The sequence below is a fragment of the Arachis hypogaea genome, chromosome 20 (assembly GCF_003086295.3).
Source record: "Arachis hypogaea cultivar Tifrunner chromosome 20, arahy.Tifrunner.gnm2.J5K5, whole genome shotgun sequence".
Lineage (NCBI taxonomy): Eukaryota > Viridiplantae > Streptophyta > Magnoliopsida > Fabales > Fabaceae > Arachis > Arachis hypogaea.
The window spans coordinates 46283169-46303544 of record NC_092055.1 but is presented as its reverse complement, the minus strand read 5'-3'; the positions used below and the strand labels follow the sequence as shown (position 1 = coordinate 46303544).

The following is a 20376-nucleotide window of genomic DNA, read 5'->3' as shown; positions in this document are numbered from 1 at the left end:
GGCATAAGGCACAATTAGCTCAACAGTCTAACCCTAAAAGATAAAAATAGAAAGAACAAAGCTATAGAACATAGTAGTGTGTATAGTGTATGTGAGAACATACAAGTGACCTGGCAAGTGACTGTATTGGTGGAGTGTACTTGTGTAATTGTTTGTTTACACTGATATTAATTTCATGAGAAATAATAGAAGAAATTCAGGGAGAAACTGAAATCAACAACCTGATCATGACATCGACAACCTGATCATGACATGAAGCCTTTCAATTAACACAGCAATGCCAATATTACACTGCCAAGTAATAGCTAAACATTCAGAGGAAATTAACAAAACCAAGCATTATCTTTACATTCAGAGGAAATTAACAAATTTTACTCATCAAAAGATAATTTTGTCCAGCAAGCTCTTAAGGCAATGATCATTGTTGTTGAATTATTACCCTCATCCATCAGAATCTGACTTACTATTGAAATTTATGTTGAGTATCCATTGAATCCTTCCTTAAAGCATTATCTCCTGCACTAAAGAAAATCTTTTAAATTCTCTAACATATAATTTATATAAGGTTCAACCAATTTCTAGACCTGTTTACTTCTGATGTACATGGCTTTTAACCCTTTGACAATGATGTCAACACCTGTGTTACTTCCCTTTATATTCATCAAAACGTTCTCCCGCTGAACTTCTATGGCCACCATAGATATACCGCTATGCAAGAACACTAGGCGATATCCACCTGTGGACTACTAGTTTAGAAACTGTAGGTTGACTCCTTGACTAACTGATCAGCATAGAACCAAAATAAGAGGTTGCAACAATACAAAATATCTCTGGTATTTCCTGACTGTCATCACTTAACTTGCAAGAAGGATGCAGCCACTCGTAAAACTAGCCATATATATTACTCTCATGGTTGTAAGTTTTATTATTGAAATCAAAATGGATTATACATTCCTTCATTTCATCATCAGAATCAATCTGCAAACCACCTAAAAGCAACCTACTTAACATTTCCCTCTACCCTTTGATTAGCATCAGGTTTACTGGTTTTTTTAACAATTTTCCTGCTCAAGTTCAAGATATATTCAAGCTTTTCCATTAATGGTGTTTCAATTCATACTTTTTCTGGCACATGAAATTATATGTCTCAGTTGCTTTTATGTAATCTCTACAAGACATGTACTTAAGATGATGTGCATCACAGAGATGGCAATAGTATCATGTTTTATTCGCAGAATTAGGGCACTTCTCCAGACACTGATACAATTCCAGCTCCCATTTATCATGTAAACTCAACCAAAGTACATATGATGGTGCCAATGTCTTCAAACCACTATTGACAAAATCTGTCATCATGTCTACCAAGTACCAACAAGTTCTATTTCTCAATATTTGCACCAGTATCTCAGTTATTTTAGTATGTGCTTCATCATGTCTTGCTATTAGTTGTCCCTGCATCTCCCTCAATAAATCCAAAGACTTGCATAACATACCAACCTTTGAGAAGACTTCCATCTTATACACGGTGGCCTGTGATTTTTGGGGGGGGGGGGGGGGGGGGTTGCTTTTGGACTGGAGAAATTTGAGCCAAGCTTTTCCTTCTTCGACCGCATCCCCCTCCCTCATGGAAGCCCTCAATATGGATAAAAGCATGTCCCTGCCTTCCTCAATTCCAGCACATTGCATCTGTTTCTTCAATCGATATCCTTTATTTATCTACGATATCCTGATAACTATGTAGCCAAATTAGGCCTTCATTGCTATCTTTATGTAGTAATGTACACCAAGTCCAGTTGCAACTAAATTACAATAGATAAATTTAGCTTGTTTTAGGTAATGCTTTGAAAAGTTCCCTGGTTTACTTACAAGGACACGAAGAGGGAATTATGCAAGCCAAGGCAAGGTTGGTAACCTCAATCATATGACTGTAAATGATGAATGCTTCATCCAGAATATCTTGAACAGGCGCACTGGATATACAGAAATTAATACACAAAACATTGACTCACTAGGGACACAGCCATGATCAATTATATCATCAAAAATCCCACGCCACTTTGAAAACTTTTTGTTCATTAATCATTACCCATGCAATCTGCTAGAAATGAAACCGAACCAGGGTTTTTGCATCATCCACTTGTATGCCTTAGGAGAAGATACACATATTTGAATAAATAACATAGCAATATAAGAAAACAACACAGCATTAATGCAATGACAAACAACACGCCACAAGGAATTAAAAACATGAAAAAATCCCATCATATCGTCATTGATGCTTCCAAGTACTAAACTTGATCAAATTCTACTTGCTAGGCACATGAGCTAACCAACTAATATTTTACCATAAAATTCCACTAATTTCAGCAATCAATCATGCCAATTTGTTTTCAATAGAAAATATATAAATCTAATTGTTACTCATTCTGAGATGACTAGTTTATGATAAATGTTATTAATGCAATAAGAAAGGCTTACCCTAAACCCGGTATCATAATGGCACATGCAATTCACTACAACATAAGCGATGTCTTCGTTCTTCATCCACTGCTCCCTATACTCCTTCACCTCGTAGTCAGTGCTGGTGAAGGTGCCATGGGAATCTTCGAAGGGGAAAACCTAGTTCGTGGAAGAAGAAGATGATGAAGGTTCCAGAAACAGATCCTCCTCGAACGGCAACATTTCAGGTCATGTGAGGGTGGATAGGGAAAGAAGGAGGGTGGGAGATGCACGCATTAAGATGATAAACAATTTTGAAATTAGGGATTAGGGTTTGAGGAGAAAAACAGAAACTCAGAAAGGTTGACATTTTTGAAAAATGAAGCTTTGAGCTATGCTGTGCATTGCGCCACTTGGCGGGAAACAAGAATATTTGGGTCATGGACTAAATTGGTTAAAGACTTTTTATCTCAAAAATGTGCTAAGGGTGCGTTGACTGTTGAACCAAAAATCTTTTATTGATATAAAAAGTTCTTAATCATCAAGCTAAAATCTTAAATTAGATATTTTATATATTTGTTTATATAAAAGTCAAAGTTTTGATAATATATAAATATCAAATTACAACTCAAAGATATCATCAGATTGTTGAATATTGCATTTTTTTTTTTAACAACCTGTAGGTAGAATTGGTTAAATACTTGCAAGTTGAGGACGAATAGAATTAGAATTGACATCTTATAAACCTAAGGATAGGATAAGTTGAGTTTTAGTAAAAAAAATCATCCCACAAATAAAATTAGGATTGGATCTAAACTTTACCCTACTCTATCCATTACTACTGCTTCTTTTAAGAAAAGGAGGAGAGCAGCTTGCAATTCACAATAAATTATCCATATTAAGAAAAGGTCCAAGTTTCCTTAAAGGTTTAGGATTTTAAAAAATGCCCCAAGACCAAAAAAAGTAAAGAAAATGCCCCATTTTTTTTGTCAATTCTATTCGAGCCACAAACCATGCCAGATTTAATTAAATTGACACATTTAATTAAGCAAAATCATGCTAGACAATCATCAATATACAAAATTTACATAACCTAACCATCGTATCATTCAAGCATTACATCTCTAACCTATTCACATTCACGGAGAATACCAGCTCCATACTTAAAGCCTCTTTACACATCATGAACCTGCAAAATTAAGAAACCATTTCAAATCAATGTAATATTAAAATGGAAATGCAATAATTATACACTTGTACCCACTACCAGGAGAGACAAGAGTGCAGTTTTGCAATAATATTTATCATGGTAACAGTATAATACTGTAACTTTTTATCAATGAAGATTAATCAGCTAAATTATATTGCAATAAGTAACAACTTGCAAATTGCAACTGATGCACATTACCACCCAAATTTGTTACCACGACCATACAACCACTAGAACCAACAGAATTAGGAAATACGTTGACATTCACATAATCAAGGTGTGAGCGAAAAGCCTCCCTCGATGTAACCAGCTTATTATGCATTTTCCTGTCTTGAAAGATTAAAAATAGGCATGCTTGTCTTTTAGGAAAGTATGTGTAGTGTTATAATTGTAGCGAGCACAGAAATTTTCTGTCGCGATTGCCGATATAATGACAGGTGCAAGGTTTAACTAATAAAGAAGAAAGCATGCCTGTATATAACAAATCTAAAGCATTTCACAGAGAGCATCAGTTAACTGCCAAGGTATTTAATTTGACAAGTGAGTTGAACTAATAAAATGCATACTCCCAATTTAAATGTAATAAATCTTATTTCTATCATCTAAAGTTTCTATAAATTTCAGTTGAGCTAGGGATGAAGTTGTTTGAGAGTTTTGTTGACCTGATAAGGAGTGAGAAGTAAGAACTATAACTCAATAAGTCTAAAACTAAAATATACTATTTGTCTATTATTAGGTTTTATGTACCACAGAGCAAAGAAGCATAGACTCTTCCAAATAACATGGACTATTTTCAACAAGAAACAATAAAATCTGGAGTCCATGCATTGCAATGTATCCCCGCTTGTCTATTTCTCCAATTAGATCCCTCTTCCCATGTCTTTTGCGTTGTTGATGAAACTTGTTTAAACAGCATTGGTTTTTCACCCAAGAGAAATACTTGTCCTTTTATGCTCAGTTTTCAAAAAAGTTTAGATTCCACACTTATTTTTGTTGTTTATTTTGTTTAATTCTATGAGGTTAAACAAACTACCATCAAACAATCCTCTCAAGCATCCTACATCCGTTTTGTACCACAGACCTAGATGAACAGAAGTTCTACAACAATGTTTCAGTACAAAGACCCAAAATTTTCAATTATATTCCAACTTACCTCTAAAATATGTCAAATTCTCCTAGGAAATTTTGTGATTTTCTTCAAACTAGTAACAGTTAACATCTTAGTTTTGTATTAGCTTTAGCACAGATTGACCTCCACTTGCTAAATATCATGAGCTACAGTACAAGAGCATCCACTGATCAGGCAGCATAATAGGAATGAATTTATCAGAAAAATGACAAATGTAAACAACGAAGCATCTACACAAGGGAAATTTGAATCTTCAACTGGAAATTATTGATTTACAACAAAAGAAGTACCGGCTCAATGATGCTGAAGAACCTTTATCTATTGAACCACAGATGCACCTCCCTGAATTTCTGTAACCTCATGGTCCTAGATGGTAACATAAAAAAAATGAAAAAGTGGAAAATAGGTAGTAACGAAACTTCTGTGCTAACCAAATCTGACATATACATTTCATAAATAAAAGTAAAGGAAATACTGGGGTCAGGAAAAAAAAAAAAAAGCTAATTGAAAGCTGTAAAATCAACCAAAGATATCACATACTGCATTGTAAATTGGTATCTGGTTACGCCAAAACTCTAGGGGTGGTAGAAGCAACCTTCCTGCAATATAATTCGAGCACAAAATTCAAGAAGATTAACAGTAACATCGAGCGAAATATTAGTAAGTGCATGAAAAGTGCACTAGTGCATTACGTATCTCTAGGCCAAATAAGATTTAGCTTTTATGAATGAGAACTGGGAAATAACTAACAGGGAATACTTACCTGATCTGGACTTTTTGAAACTTGATAGAGCAGACACTGAGGATATCTTCTCTTTCTCACCAATGATCGAGGGGCTTAAACCCCTTTTTCGTGGATATTTGGTTGCAGTGGCAGATTTAGTCCTTTTTCTTTCACACGTGATCTGACTTTTTTCACTTGTAGCTTTGTTTCTCCTAGAACAGTCTTCTTTATTTTCAAATAAAGTGCTAGAAACTCTAGATGTAGAGCTTTCATCGAGATGCTCCGACGGTGTATTTACTTTTTCTGTAGTCACTTTTTCCAGAGATTGCAACTGAACTGGTGTCACTGGACTGTTCAGTTCCTCTGGATGTTTGAGAGTAATTCCAGAAGCTAGCTGCTTCTGCTGACAGACTTTCATGTTATGAAACCTGGTAACACATCTAATGCTGCCACTACCTTGAGAAGCATTAACCCCACATGTAGCGATAGAATCATGCCATTCAACCTCAGCATGTGGCTTCCCATGAGCTCCAAATGCTTCCTTTAAAGGTTTCGAAGAAGACAGGATAGATTTTTCTTGAGCTGTGCCTGTAACACTTAAAACATCAAGCTGGATAACAAAAGATCTTGGAGATACGAAATGATAAAATATCAAAGAAACTATAAGACGTGTGAATGCAAATAATCATAGAACCAAATCATTCAACATCATCCAAATATTTACCGGCAGAGAAGATCTCAGGATCAATTGATGATACATTTTTAGGAACAGCACTACCCAAATTAGTGCCAATAGTTGATTCATCCCTAATCAAATCTGCTGCAAAACTTTCCCAGTTTTGAGGAAAACCAAATAAGAAATGATTGAAAACCTAGCAACATAGAAAACGGGTGAAAAATCAAATTGGGAAGACATACAAATTCTACATTGTTTTGATGCTTGTTCGCAAACCAAAACTTAATAGTTTCCATCCAATCTACTGCTGACCCATCATTTAAAAGTTTGTCAACAAGATTAAGCACTAAACTGCTTAATTATGAAGGAATTCATGGGTAGATGCAAGTATAAATCTCTTCCAAGACAGAATATACATATTGATGCCATATGAAGTTCCCAAACCACCATGTAATGAATCAATTTGCAAACGCAATTAATCAAGTAGAGAAGTAGAGAGAGAATACACCAATGAGTAATGGCTACAAACCTCATGAGGGAAACCATTATCAATGGTGCGCTGCTTGTCAATGAAACCCCTTATGATAATATAAACCCCATCTGTGGTCTCAAGAGAGAACAGATCATGCCGTTTCGCAATGGGAGCACTGGTGAAGACACGCACTAATTCTTCTCTGATTCACGGAATCAAGTTATGCAATTACCAGATTACATATTTCAAGGAAGACATTACTCCAAAGCAATTTCAACAAATCACCAAAATGCATTAAAGGAGGTAAAACAAGGTCACGAAAAACCCTAATACAAAATCAAGCTAAGTTTCTTACGTTTTTGATGCAATGCCTCCAATGGCTAACTGCTTTCCTTCGAATCCATGTTTAGCTTTAACCAGCCACCATTCATACAAGCAAACCTTCGCATACGGAAAACACAGGAAGAATCAGAACTATGAAGAAATGAAAAGAGGAAAAATACTTAGGGGAACAAATAAATTGGAATGAGAATGAGAAGCAGCATAAGTAACCGTCAGTTGGAAACAAGATAAATTGGCGTTGTTAGAAGTGGATGGAGTTGAAGTAAGCTCAGCCATGAGTGGGAAACGTGGGAAACAGTGAAATCCCGTTACTCTTCGCCGGGGCTTCTAGTGGCTGACTGATGGTGGCAAAGAAGAAGACGACCGGGGACAGCAGCCCGGGAAAATAGAGCAGAGAAGCGCCATCGCACTTTGCAGCCACTGGTGGTGTCGTCGTCACTGAGGGTCGTCGTCACCGAGAAGCAGTGCAGCACCGTGGCCGTGAAGGTGAGAGAAGCAGTCGAACAGAGGAGCTTTGGCGCGGACCAAGGTGACTCTGAGACTGGTGAGTGGTGACGGTGGCTGGTGAGAGACAGAGAGAGGGCTGAGAGGGAAAGGTGGCGCCGTACGTTAGGGTGAGGGGACTGAGGGTGCGTGGCTGCCTTGTGCGCTGCGTGCCCTAGGGCTGCGATCGGTTCTCAAAAAGGTATGACACTTGAAAACATAGTTATCAGAACCGAACCGGCAATCAACCCGGTCATATGACTGGGTCACCGGGTCATTTGTTCAACTAGTGGTCACTGATTCACCCGGTTGACCCGGCCATAATTAAAAAAATATATATAAAATTATATAAATAAAATTAAAATTATGTATTAAAATTTAAAATGTAAGTCTTTACAAACATAATAATAATAATAATAATAATAATAATAATAATAATAATCAAATATTAATTTTGTTCATATTTATGCCTGAATCTCTATAGACAAATAAATGAAATATATTCCAACAGAAGTTTTGATCATATTTATGCCTGAATCTCTGTAGAAATATTACATAACCTATATATTCCTTCAGTTGTGGACTTGTGGCCACCTAGACAGATAAAAACAGCTAATAATGTTATATATGAAAAGAAAAAAAAAATTAATACTCCATCTTGAAAATGGCCTAATTAAAAATAAAGAGTACAAAAACACCTCGTTCAAAGATAAGACTTCAGAGACCATTTAAGACATAATGATATATACTACAAAGTGAAATTATGCCAACAGACATGTTCAAAATGATCCAGCATTTATATAAATTTATTACCAATAAATCTATAAGGAACCTAAAGAAAGATAACAAATTTGTACAAGAAGATCCTTACTAAACTGAATGTCCAAGAATTAACAAGTAAATGATCCCAAAACTACACCCAAGATGAACTATCAACACCTAATGCAGCATAAAATCACAATCCAGTTCAAAACAGATCCAATTACAAGAAATACACACTTCAAAGAGGTAACCAACAATTCTACACCAAAAATCCAAACGCATAGTTTGAACTTAATAGGATCGGATCAGATCTAATGATCTCAAATCAAACTACAGACAAAACAAATACAAAGTTTTGACTCAAAACCAGAATTTATAATCGGAAAAATACTATCAAAGAAAATATATGGAAGCAACAAACAGCATTTAATTCGATTTCCATTTTAGCATTCAGCAACAAACATTACAAAACAGCAACAAGTAATCCCTAATCACACTAAACCTGAAATCAATAAAGCTAACAGAGCATAATCCCTAATTACAAAACAGCAACAAGTAATCCCTAATCACACTAAACCTGAAATCAATAAAGCTAACATAGCATAATCCCTAATTACAAAATAGCAACAACTAATCCCTAATCCCTAATCCATTTTTAGCAGCAGCAAGAAAATTTCAACAAAAATTTTAGGAATTAAAAAAAGAGGCACAAAATCAATTATTTGATTTTCATTAATCATTCACAATTTCACATTCAAAAATCAGCAAACAGAGCATAAAAGGAAGAGAAGAACCCAAGAAGTGAAAGCAGTACTACTAACCTTCAACGGAGACACGGACGACGACCAGCGAAACGACGGCGACCGGCGACACGGCGGCAAGCTGCTCCAAGCCTCGAACAGAGAAGCCCGGGAGGACGGGGACAGGGGGAAGGAGGACGCCGAGCTACAAGAGAGGAAGCGTAGGCGCCGACAGCATGGACGGCGACAGCACTACGGCAGAACCATTGCAGGGAGAACCTAGGGTTTGGTTGGGTGATTTTGAACTTTGCTTCAGAGTTCAGAGAGACGAAGCAAGCGTTGATGAAAGTTCTGGGCCGAAGCTGAAACCCTAAACCCAGACTCACGGCGGAGGAAGCGTTGATGGCCGAAGCAGGAAGATGAACTTAGCACGACAGAGCTTGCGACGAGCTTGAGGCGGCGACGCGAGTTTGAGGCAGCAACGAGCTTAAGGGAGCGACGCGAGCTTGAGGGAGCGACGCGAGCTTGAGGAGCCAGCGACGAGCTTGAGGGAGACTGGGAGAGAGTGGCTAGAGAAGAGAGAGGTGAGATGGATGTTGGTTCTAGGTTTGGGCACCACAGCGCAGGGGAGTAAGTGATGAAGAGAACGGCACCGTTTTCCTTTAAAAAAAAAGGGTCCGGGTTATATGAATCGGTCCCGGTCACCAATTTTCATGACGGCCGAGTCGAACCAGTTTTCACCAAGTTCATTACTTAAACGGTTCGACAAATAGCTTGGCCCGGCCAGATGATTGGGTGACCAGATTTTTGGTCGAACCGACCGAGTCGAGCCGAATTTGATAACTATGCTTGAGAACAAATAGCTAGATGAGATACACAGAAATTAAATTTTTGTATTTTATTTAGTGATAAATTAAAATAAATTATAAAAGTTTAATTTATTTTTAACTTTTTATTTAAAAGTTTCGGAAAAAATATAATTATAAAAAATTAATAAAAATAATTAAAAAAATAAAAAATAAATTGTGTCTTCTATTAGTGTTTGTTCCGAGAGTTACTTGAAACCGAGTTGTTTTTGGGCTGAACGTGAGGTCTAAACTCTTTTGGGGTAGTGTTCGATGTTTACTGATGTCAATATGTTGCCGTTCGAGTTCCTCGTGAAGAGATGGAGGATGGTACCTACAAGGGACTCCGATACTTAAGTTAACAAGGGTTTTAGGCAGATTTTTGTAGATCGGATTCGAAGTATACTTGGGGTGTCTGTGTATTTATAGTGGTGGATGTAGAGTCGATAACCACGTTTTAGAGTAGCTCCACCTTTAATGGTGGATAACGGTTCCCTTTTGTTAGGGAAGTTGTTGAGATCTCCTTTCTAAATGAGTAGTAGAGATTGTAGGAGTTAGTTATTGATTCAGGTAAGTAGGGTTTGTATAACATCGTTGCACCCGACCTCTATGAGATTAGATAGGTGTTAATCCAGTTGATGTCTTTTGATTGGGCTTTACTTATTTTGGGCCTGGCTTTGTTTTGTGCCAGGGTATGAACAGTGCCCCTGCTTGAGACCGAACTTCATGAGATTGGATTCAAGCATTTACAGGTTGGGCTTAGTTTATTGTGGTGTCGGTTTAGCACGTCGAGTAAACCACCTTTCAAGGAGTTAGTCGGGTACTCGACATGTTTGCAAATTTGAAGTGTTATGTCTTTTCATGATCATTCGTACGTTCTGTACAATTATTTTGGTAATCGTGCATGTCAGGGGGAGTGAATTTACCATTCTGCCCCTAGAGTCTTATAAATATTCAACCCCTTTTTTCTTTCTTCTTTTTGCTTCTTCTAAAACGTTTTCATTTCATTCTCTCTTAAAGCTTTTCATTTTCTTCGTTGAAACCCTTTTTTGCTTTCGAGATTTCTTCATCTTGAATTTCTACTTTGAATCTTCGCTTGTACTTTCTTGAGAGGTTTGGAACATTCGTGTGTTTACTGCTACGTGCACTCCTTCATTTCGCATTCAATCAAGGTTGGTCTTGCATTTCTTGTTTTATTTTCCGCACCCCTATTCTTTGATGGATAATGTGCTTCTGGATACAATCGTTCTTGATGTTTGTGTGAAAAATGGTTTCCTATTGATGGTTATTGATATTCTTTTGAAATTGTATTTTCGTGGTTGTTCTGGACTTCTGCATTCTTTTCTTTGAAAAGTATTCCTTTACGTATTAAATGTGGGGCCTTTGCTCTATGCCCCCAAATGGTGTCGTTTTTCCCTCTGAAAATGGCGCCATTTCAAGTTCTAGTAATGTGGTTTGATTGCTAGGCTCACAAGAGGTTTTAAGAACTATGAAGTTCTTTTATATTGTTGAAGACGATCCGACCTCTTGCGGACTTGTCTGAATATTTGTGTTTTTGTACTCGGCTTTCCAACTTATTGTGATGATTTTCTTTTGCTGTGTTGTAGGTATAGCTTTATGTCTCGTTCAGTACTACTCAACATGTCTTCTAAAGTTCCATCCGACCAAGACTAGGTAGATATTACTGTACTTTCTGTTGTCCCTATAATTAATAATGAGTATGCCGAAATTTTTCCTAGACAATATAGGTTGTGTAGAGATCGGGGGGATGAGAATAAATACGAGATTGTGGTTGCTGATCTCAAGGATAGAATTTATTTTTCCCGACTTGACAAGTCGGAACGTTATTTTATTTACATGTATGAATACTGTTTTACTAGGCAGGCGGCGAGTCTCCCTTTTTCTGATTTTGAAGCTAAAATTCTCCATCTCTGTAAAGTTGCCCCTTCTCAACTCCATCATAATTCTTAGGGTTTTCTAAAAATTTATTAGCTAATAAGTGGAGAACTCGACGTACCCTTATCCTCAAAAGTTTTCTTTTTTGTGTTTCAACTCACTAAACCATTTAGTTCCGAAAAATAGAGCTGGATTTCTTTCCGGGCTGTTCAAGGAAGGAAGGTCTTTTTCATTTTTGACGATTCATTTCATGATTTCAAAAAATATTTTTTCAAGATCCAATCAGTTGAGAGTATTCCTCCTTTCTTTCTAAATGAGAGAGATGAAGTCCTTTTTAGTTTATATTGGGAGGAGTTCCCCACAATTATAAAATACAACCTTGAGGATTTATATGAGGTAGAAAAGTGTGTAGTTATCCTGTCCCAAGAGTGTTAGGGCCGAGCTCCTAACCTTGATACCAAGAAATTCCTGGTAGGAAAGCCAAGCTACGTCTGAGCTATGTAGTACTTTCTTTGCATTTTGTAGATACCTTTTTGTTGGTATTTATTATGCATATGTAATCCGACTTTGATGTTTGATTTTGCAGCAAAGATGACTAGTGGGTTGAATGCCTTGAAGAGCCTTTGTCAAGCCAAAAAGAATGTTGCCCGAGTCATTCAATTGAAAGAGGTTGAAAGGTTAGGTGACCTCTCTTCCTCCAAGTAGGATTTGGGTCCCTCTCAATTAGTTAAGATTCTTCCTGATCCTACTCCTCCTCCTTTTACTCCTCCTGGTGGATCCGATATTCAGACAATTCCTCTCGTTCCTCTTTTTCCCGGGCCAAAATAAAAAAATGTAAGACTTTTGAGTCTGGAAGTGTGTATGAACAAGGTTTTAATATTGTGATTTTTTGTGAGATACACGTCCTTCCCCATAGTTTTATTAGTATGGACGATGTTTCTATAAAAAATCACATTTAGGTTTTAGCCTGAAGTGGGATTAGGACGGCCAGATTTTGTTCTGCTTTGCTGAGACAACTTGAAGAGACTCCTCTTGGTGCCACTCAGGAAACTTTGACGGACTTATAGGCTGAGGTGGCATCTCTACAGGAGTCTAAGTAGGAGTTGGAAAAGGAAAAGGAAACTTTCATTTTCGACCTTTCAAAACTTAGAGAGAGGGTAAAGTATGCTGAAGCTTTAAATGTCATGGTGAAAGGTTTAAAGAAGAAGGCTGATAAGAGTTACACTCGAGTTTTTAGGGAGAAACTGGATTTGATGGATGAGGTCGCCAAGCTGAAGGAGGGATATGCTAATTTGGAGAAGTCGATTGCCTAAGGTATGGAGAAATGACCGAGAACTTGAAAGCTTAGTTTCGAGTTGTTGCTCTCGAGGTGGATCTCTCTCTTATTGATCCTGAGTCCCGACATGATTGTGGTTGATGGAAAAATCTTCCTCCCCCTGAAGATTACATCCTTTCTAAAAATCCCAAGACATCGAATGCCTGGGTTGAGGGAGCTTCTCAAAGCTTTCCAACTCGGATGGACGAAGAACCCTCATTCTCTCCGATCCGACTTGAAGAGACTCTCCTTACCTTCTTAGCTTAGCCTGAAGAAACTTCCAACATGACCTCTGTTGAACAGGATCCCTCTTCTTTGTTCTTTGACTTCTTGATATTTGATGGCCTAGTTTGTGGGTCTTGTGAATACTTTACTTTTGTAATAGTTTAGTTTGAACATTTTGTTAAACACTCTTTGTTGATGGATTCTGCCCCTTCGAGGGCTTTTTGAAACATCGTGGCTTCTACTACACTTTTTTATAAGTGTTTTGCTAACATTTATCTTCAAATATGTGAATAGTTTCCTTAACTCCTGCCGAGTGAATTTTTGTAAGGTCAGATAACTTTAGCAATTCATTTTGGGACCACTTCTCTTGTCAACTTGTTTCGTACAAGTGATTTTTCAAGTTTTGGCCACGATCTGCGTGTATAACTTCTTACACTAACTTGGACTTCGGCACTTTATCTTGCCGACCATTTTAGGTCGGGCAATGATTTTTGCATTTTTTCGAGCTTAAATTAGTGAGTGTTAGTAGGGTAATCAATAGAATAAATGATGAATTATCATGAATGAAGGAACAATTTACAAATGCTATTTTGCTACTAAGAGCTTTTTCTATTGTGACTCCTAGCCCTTGCTATGATGCCTCGTTAAAACCCCTTCAAGAAAAATCATTGTTAGGAAAAATCGTGAAGTCAGAAAAAAGAGTACATCAAGGAACAAGGTTTGATTCTTGATAAACCCCAATTTTGTGGTTTATCTTGGGCTTAATTTAGAGAATTTTATCAACTTTTCTCACATTTATTCAACAAAATATCATGGTTTTGTAATTCTCCTTAAATTTGTGCTTAAGTGTGAAAACATGTTTTTTAGGCCTTAAAATAGCTAAATTTAATTCACTTTAATTCCATTCGATACCTTGATATGTTTGTTAAGTAATTTCAGGTTTAGGAGGCAAAGATTGAATTAAAGGAATGAAGAAAAAGCATGCAAAGTTGGAGGACTCATGAAGAAATGAAGGAATTCCTAAGCTGTCAATCAAGCATCTTCGTACTAAAATGATCATAACTTGATCTACAAAGGTCCAAATGAAGCGGTTCCAATTGCGTTGGAAATCTAACATCTGGGGCTTCGAAATGATATGCATTTTGCCATAGTTTCCTTGCAGTTAGGTGACACGCACGTGTCACCCATGTGTGCACGTCACAGGATCAGCATGGGCCATTTTAAGCAACTCGTGGCCAATGATTTCTGAAGCATTTTGGGCCCAATCCAACTCATTTCTAATGCTATTGAACCCAAGGATTGAAGGAAGATGAACCAAGGAGTCATAGTTTAGTTTTTCACCATGTTTTAGGGTAGAGTTCTAGAGAGAGAAGCTCTCCTTTCTCTCTAGAATTTAGGGTAGTTTAGGTTTAATTCTCTTAGATCCAATTTTTAATTCTTGTTTTGATTTAGTTGTCCCTTTTAATTTCTTGTTACATCTGGTCCCTCATAATTGTCAATATTTGGTTTGTAGACAAGGATGGTGATCTCAATTACCTATGTCTAGCCAAGAGTTCTTCCTTTCTTTTATTAATTCCTGTTATTTACATTTCTTGTTATTTACTTTTCTTGTTATCTACAAATCAAACCCGTTGCATCTTCATAGCCAATAATTGATCACTTCATTGCAATTTCTTGTGAGATGACCCGATGTTTAAATACTTCGGTTAATTTTCATTGGGGTTTGTACATGTGACAACCAAAATACCTTTTTAAATTTGAATTGAGTATTATTAGTTGGTTGGGAACTATACTATCAACGGATTTATTTTGAATGAAATTTCTAACCATACGAAAATGCTCTTTTTCAAATTTATGGCGCCGTTGCCTGTAACACCCTAATTAGCCTAAACTTTACCTCGCATCGTAAAGCAAAGGTTAGTCAGAGATTACTACAGTTCTAAGCTCATACATAATATATATAGAAGGAATAGTATAATCTAGAAGCCCGATGAAGGATATAGCTAAAAAATAGGATTTACAAAGCGCAAAACGTACTAACGAATTTTCTAACTTAGAGCACAAGAAATAGAGGAGATATATCAAAATATAATAGTATAATATCATAGGGATCTAGCCACGGCTCGCGGAGTTGAAGCCGGCTAGCCATATACAGACATACATAACCAGACAATAAAAACAGCTTGTACATATTTTGTTCCCTCAATACATGCCTCTAGGCAAAACAAAATACAAAAGTGAGAGATATATATATAAACAAAATAAACCAAAAAAACTCTAAAAGGTATCATGATCCTCCGCTTCTGTCACCATCAGAGCAACTCACCGAGGTGGATTACGACCTGCATTTGAAAAATACAACAGAAATATGGTATGAGAACCGGAGGTTCTCAGTATGATAACAGTGGCCAGTAATGTAGGATATAAGACCCCAGGACGCCAAAGACAATCCTAAGCTCCATATCCATCACAATATTTCATCTTAAAGCATACTAAAACCATAACGCATATATACATAAGTCTTATCATGACTTAAAACCTTAATAGCATATAAAGGGAAATCTAACTTAGGGGATTACTAACTAAACTATTCACCACTGTCCCACAGCCTTCACCATCCAACCCTCAGTGAGATCCCATCCCCACCGCCTACCTAACCCCCTCAAAGTCCATACAAACACAGATAATACAAGCAAGTAAAACGTAGGTAATATTCAAATATATAACAAGTAATTCAAGAAGCAAGTAAGCATATTATACATTTAGGAAAACTCAAGTAATCAAAGCAAATAAGCACATAAGAGACGCATATGATGAATGTCTATCCTATTGGCTCGTGATATCACTTGTCGGTCCGTAAATGCCAACCCGACACATCCTCCCAGATGTAGCCTTTTCTGCCACGCCAAGGATATAGTGCCCTGCACACTCATGTAGTAGGGAGTCTACTACGCCAGGGATATAGGCCCCGCACACTTCATGCAGCAGAGAAGGAACCAACCACAACAAAAATCATGCAACAGAACAATCTGCTACGCCGGAGATATAGGCCCCGCACACTCTCAACATTCAACAAGTCATGTGATAGAAACATCTGCCATGCTGGAGATATAGGCTCCGCACACTCTCAACAACAATCCAGATCATCATTTCTTTTGAGTCCTCGACTCATCACAACCATTATCAATTCATGATTTCCATTCCGAACTCATAGTTCCTCAGTTCTTATCTCATATACAATTGCTTCTTTACGCTTCACCCAACCCATTCTCAGCACACCAGAAACCTAAGCCTTCGTTTTCTAATTTTTCATAATAATCGTCAACTAAAACCCTTTAGCTATACCTCATATCCCTCATACTCAAAATTAAGCCCAAAATCCTTAAAATGGTGTTATAGAAACTTACAACCTGGTTGGGAAGGTGAAATAGTTGAAAACAAAGTTTAAATTTGTGAAACAGGGCGTGTGCGTACGCACAGGGATGTGCGTGCGCACGCCCAGGAAGATTTTGAAAGTGTGCGCACGCACAGGTACTAAAATTTTTAAAGTCTGTTCACTCGCACAGGGTGTGCTGGCGCCCCAATAGATGACCCTTCCCGATTTGTGGGTGCGCACAGGACTGTGCGTACGCACAGGTCGTAGTTCTTTATTGATGTGCGCACACACAAGCTGTGGTAACGCTGCAAGCAGAGAGCCCTTTCCTGCCTGTGTGTACGCACAGGTCTATGCGTCCGCACAGAATAAGATTTTCGCAGGGTTGTGCATGCGCACAAGGCTTTGCGTGCGCACACATAAGAAATCCTGAAATTCTGCAACTTTGCAGAATTTCAGATTTTCAACACCATCTTTGAATGATCATAACTTCCTCTACAAAATTCCAAATTTCACAAACTTTATGTCGATTACAAGGATTTTCAAAGATCTTTAATTCTAGAAAAGTTTCATCCGATTTTGAAAACCGAGTCAAAAGTTATGATCAGACAAAGTTTACCAAAAACCAACTTTTATCCAACTTCACAATTTCCACAACTTCTCATAAAACACAACCAAAACTATACCAAACCATTCCAAACTCACTTTCTCATCAAAATCAACATTTTATTGAACATTACACCAAGCTTACCACATCTTCCTTTACCATTCATCATCCTCAACCTTAACATCAACATATCACATTATAATCAATCCCCATTAACACTTTTCCAACTACATTACCAAATCATCAACATTAACATCACATATATCAACAAAAATCACTTCTCAACACTACAAATCATTAATCATAATCAAACTCAACAACCATCAATTTATCATCAATCAACATACAACAACATTCAACACTCATCAACCATTTTTAATTCAAACCTATCCTATGGGTCACTAGCCTAAGTGTCCATGAATATTATATACTACATAGAAGAAACCGAAACCATACCTTGGCCGATTCCCTATATGAACCAAAACTCCAAAATGTCACTAGTTGAGTTCCCCACCACAAGCAAGCCACCAATGCAACTCCAACAAACACCAACAAGCTTCAAACTCACAATAATCAAACTATATATGCATAAACCATCACAAATCAACCTAGGGTTCCATTTAAACATAATATCACAAGGGTTTAATGTCTCTTACCTTTTCCAACAGATTTGATAGCCAAAATCCAATGCTATGCAAGGATTAGAGCAAACCTAAACATCCAAAATCACAAAAACTCATTTAACCCAAAACCCTAATAAACCCGAAATGTTGAGGAGAAGAACTGAGAGGATTTCGAGCTTTTCATACCAATTTCTTATATGGGTTTTGTATAGCTCTTCACAAGAAACACGTAGCCGCTGACAGCACGCAAATCGGAGCACCTAGCCCGAGATATCGCGAAAAGAAGAGATATGTGAATAGTATTTTCTTCCTCTTCCTCCTCTCCTCTCAATTTCTGCTCTGTGTGTGTGTTTATGAGATGAGGGTTCATTAATGAACCCTTATATATGTTGGACTTGGGTCCGGTCCAATCTGTTAGCGTTTTTAGCCCGTTTGGTCCAACTTCGGGCCAAACCTTTAAAGTTAACACCCGGTTTTCCATTTCTAATATTTTTCTAAGGTTTTCAACTGTTTTCACTTTTTCTCGTGCAGTACCGAGCATACTTGAACCAGTTCAATTGCCGGTTCTCGGTTTTTCACGATTTTTCGCAAAAAACACATTTTTTGACTCAAAAAATCCTACGGAGTCCAAAAATCATATTTAAATCCCTAAATTCTCATCCTAACTTTCCGGAATCTAATTTGGGCATTTAAATGATTTTATTCGTGAAAACTCCGGTTCTTACATTACCGGAGAATTGCGATGGTGCTATGTTATTGGCTATTATTCATATGTGAATATTGTGAATAGTTTAATTTTTGCTTGCTAGCTGCAGAATTTTGTTTCTCTTGTTTCCTATTAGTTTTTGTTTTATTTTCTTTTGCTATTATGAATTCTCATTCTCACTTTGGCTATGAGTTTGGTTCAAATTATGTTGTAGAAAATGGAAACTACAATGACAACATGCATCAAGAATGGAACAATCAAAGATGGGAGGAGTCTCAAGGAATTGATCACCCTTCCTGGCAACAACCTCCTCCGATCTCTTATAGGTATAATTCCACTCATAATGCATATTTATCTAATGGATGTGGTGATCCTCATTGTGGTTGTCTCCAACCACCACCATATGCCTATGAACCACCTCCTCAACATAGTTTTGAACCACTATACTCACAAGCCCCTTACCAGCAACCACCTCCATATGCCCACAATTCTTATCCACCATACCAACAACCATATGAGCCATATTTAGAGCCACCACCATTTTAATACAATTACCCCCAAGAACCACCTCAATATACATCACTTCCATACCCTTACCAATATGAACCACCTTCAAACTATGATACATTCTCTCCAAACAATGAACTCTTCCTTCCACCATTGCCTTCATTGGACGAATCTCTCAACCCCCTAGTGCAAGAATAAAAAGATCTCTATTCTCACCTTCAAAATCAAGAAGAAGAGCATAAGGGGTTAGAGGCCATGTTGGCCACTATGAAGGAAGCCATTAGTCGCGTAGCCTCCCACCTAAGCTCATACATTCTAAGTACTCCCGTTGACGAATGAGGAGGATCGACCAAGGAGCATAGTGAGGGAGTGAGTTTGGTGCTTCAAGGTGGAGAAGAGGAGTTGAAGCAAGGAGTGCAACAAGAGGAGAGGGTAGAGATGATTGAAAAGGAAGGAGTGGTTGAAGATCTAGGAGATGTTGGAAGTCCATGGGAATGTAGAATCATAGATCCCTCTTCCAAGAAGCTTGACATTGATGTTGAGAAGGGTGTGCAACCTCCAAGGCATATCATGGTGGAAAAATTTGAAGGGGTTGATCAAGAGATGGATTCAATCATTGAGAAAATCTTATTTACAATTGAATTCTCTCTCATTGGACATGAAATTGAGATTAAAGAAGAAGATGCACAACCTCCCATGCCCTTGGTGAGCAATGAAAAAGAGATTGAATTGGAGGGAAGCTACCAAGAGGAAGAGGTTGAAATTGAAGAAGCTTGTAAAGAGGTGGAGATAATCAAATAAGAGCACAAGGGAATGACACTTGCAAGACTATTGGAGATATCCCTTCCTAAGTCACCATCCTACACAACATTCAAGTGGGTAAAATCCTTATCCCTAAGCTTTACTTTCTCACTTGAATATGATTTTGATTGAAAATGATGGTCAACTTAGAGCTCTTTGTGGAGTTAAGAGTAAGAGAAAATTGTGTAGTGGTTGGAAAAATAATGTTAAGCTCATCAAGGTTGGAGGCTCAAGGTTTAGGAGCCATGGTTAGAATAGTGCTAAATTGTATGGGTCTAGGAGGAGAATTTGGTGCCTTAAGGAGAATTTGGCTTACCTACCACCCGGATGGAACAATAATGACCAATTAGAAGACCGGTGTGAAAATAAGATATAGGATCCTGGATCACAACATGAAGACCAATTTTGGGAGCTCATATCTTTGGAAGAACCTCACCCAAGCTTGGTGAAGGCGATTGGAAATTCTAACAACCGTTTGAGGAACAAGCATTCTTGGAAGTT

General features: G+C 37.6%; 1 protein-coding gene across 13 annotated transcripts; it reads right to left on the bottom strand.

The window, feature by feature from the left end:
• Positions 1 to 228: 228 nt before the first annotated feature.
• Positions 229 to 9638, bottom strand: LOC112783996 (uncharacterized). 13 transcript variants are annotated; one of them, XR_011879271.1, is made up of 11 exons: positions 7203 to 9638; positions 7006 to 7091; positions 6708 to 6852; positions 6227 to 6374; positions 5542 to 6090; positions 5319 to 5377; positions 5069 to 5144; positions 4803 to 4924; positions 3569 to 3628; positions 2479 to 2619; positions 1081 to 1726 (listed from the first exon to the last, which is right to left on the bottom strand). XR_011879271.1 is itself a non-coding variant. In XM_072231586.1 (9 exons), exons 2-8 carry the CDS (start codon positions 7266 to 7268, stop codon positions 5097 to 5099), a joined length of 1101 nt encoding a protein of 366 aa, XP_072087687.1. In that variant the 5' UTR covers positions 7269 to 8069; positions 9059 to 9614; the 3' UTR covers positions 3461 to 3628; positions 5069 to 5096. The 13 variants fall into 13 exon arrangements, 2 of the variants coding, with proteins under 2 accessions (XP_072087687.1, XP_072087688.1); XR_011879273.1 differs by lacking the exon at positions 2479 to 2619 and adding an exon at positions 1867 to 1970 and having other exon boundaries at positions 1562 to 1733; XR_011879272.1 differs by lacking the exon at positions 2479 to 2619 and adding an exon at positions 1867 to 1970 and having other exon boundaries at positions 1562 to 1726.
• Positions 9639 to 20376: the final 10738 nt, after the last annotated feature.

What these genes read in the sequence shown, in the direction of transcription:
- LOC112783996 (XM_072231586.1), bottom strand. Translation starts at nt 7,268, where the DNA reads ATGGCTGAGCTTACTTCAACTCCATCCACTTCTAACAACGCCAATTTA. An exon ending in TATCTTGTTTCCAACTGACG is followed by an intron (nt 7,092 to 7,202) that starts GTTACTTATGCT and finishes CCGTATGCGAAG; the next exon opens with GTTTGCTTGTATGAATGGTG. An exon ending in ATAATGGTTTCCCTCATGAG is followed by an intron (nt 6,375 to 6,707) that starts GTTTGTAGCCAT and finishes CTATGTTGCTAG; the next exon opens with GTTTTCAATCATTTCTTATT.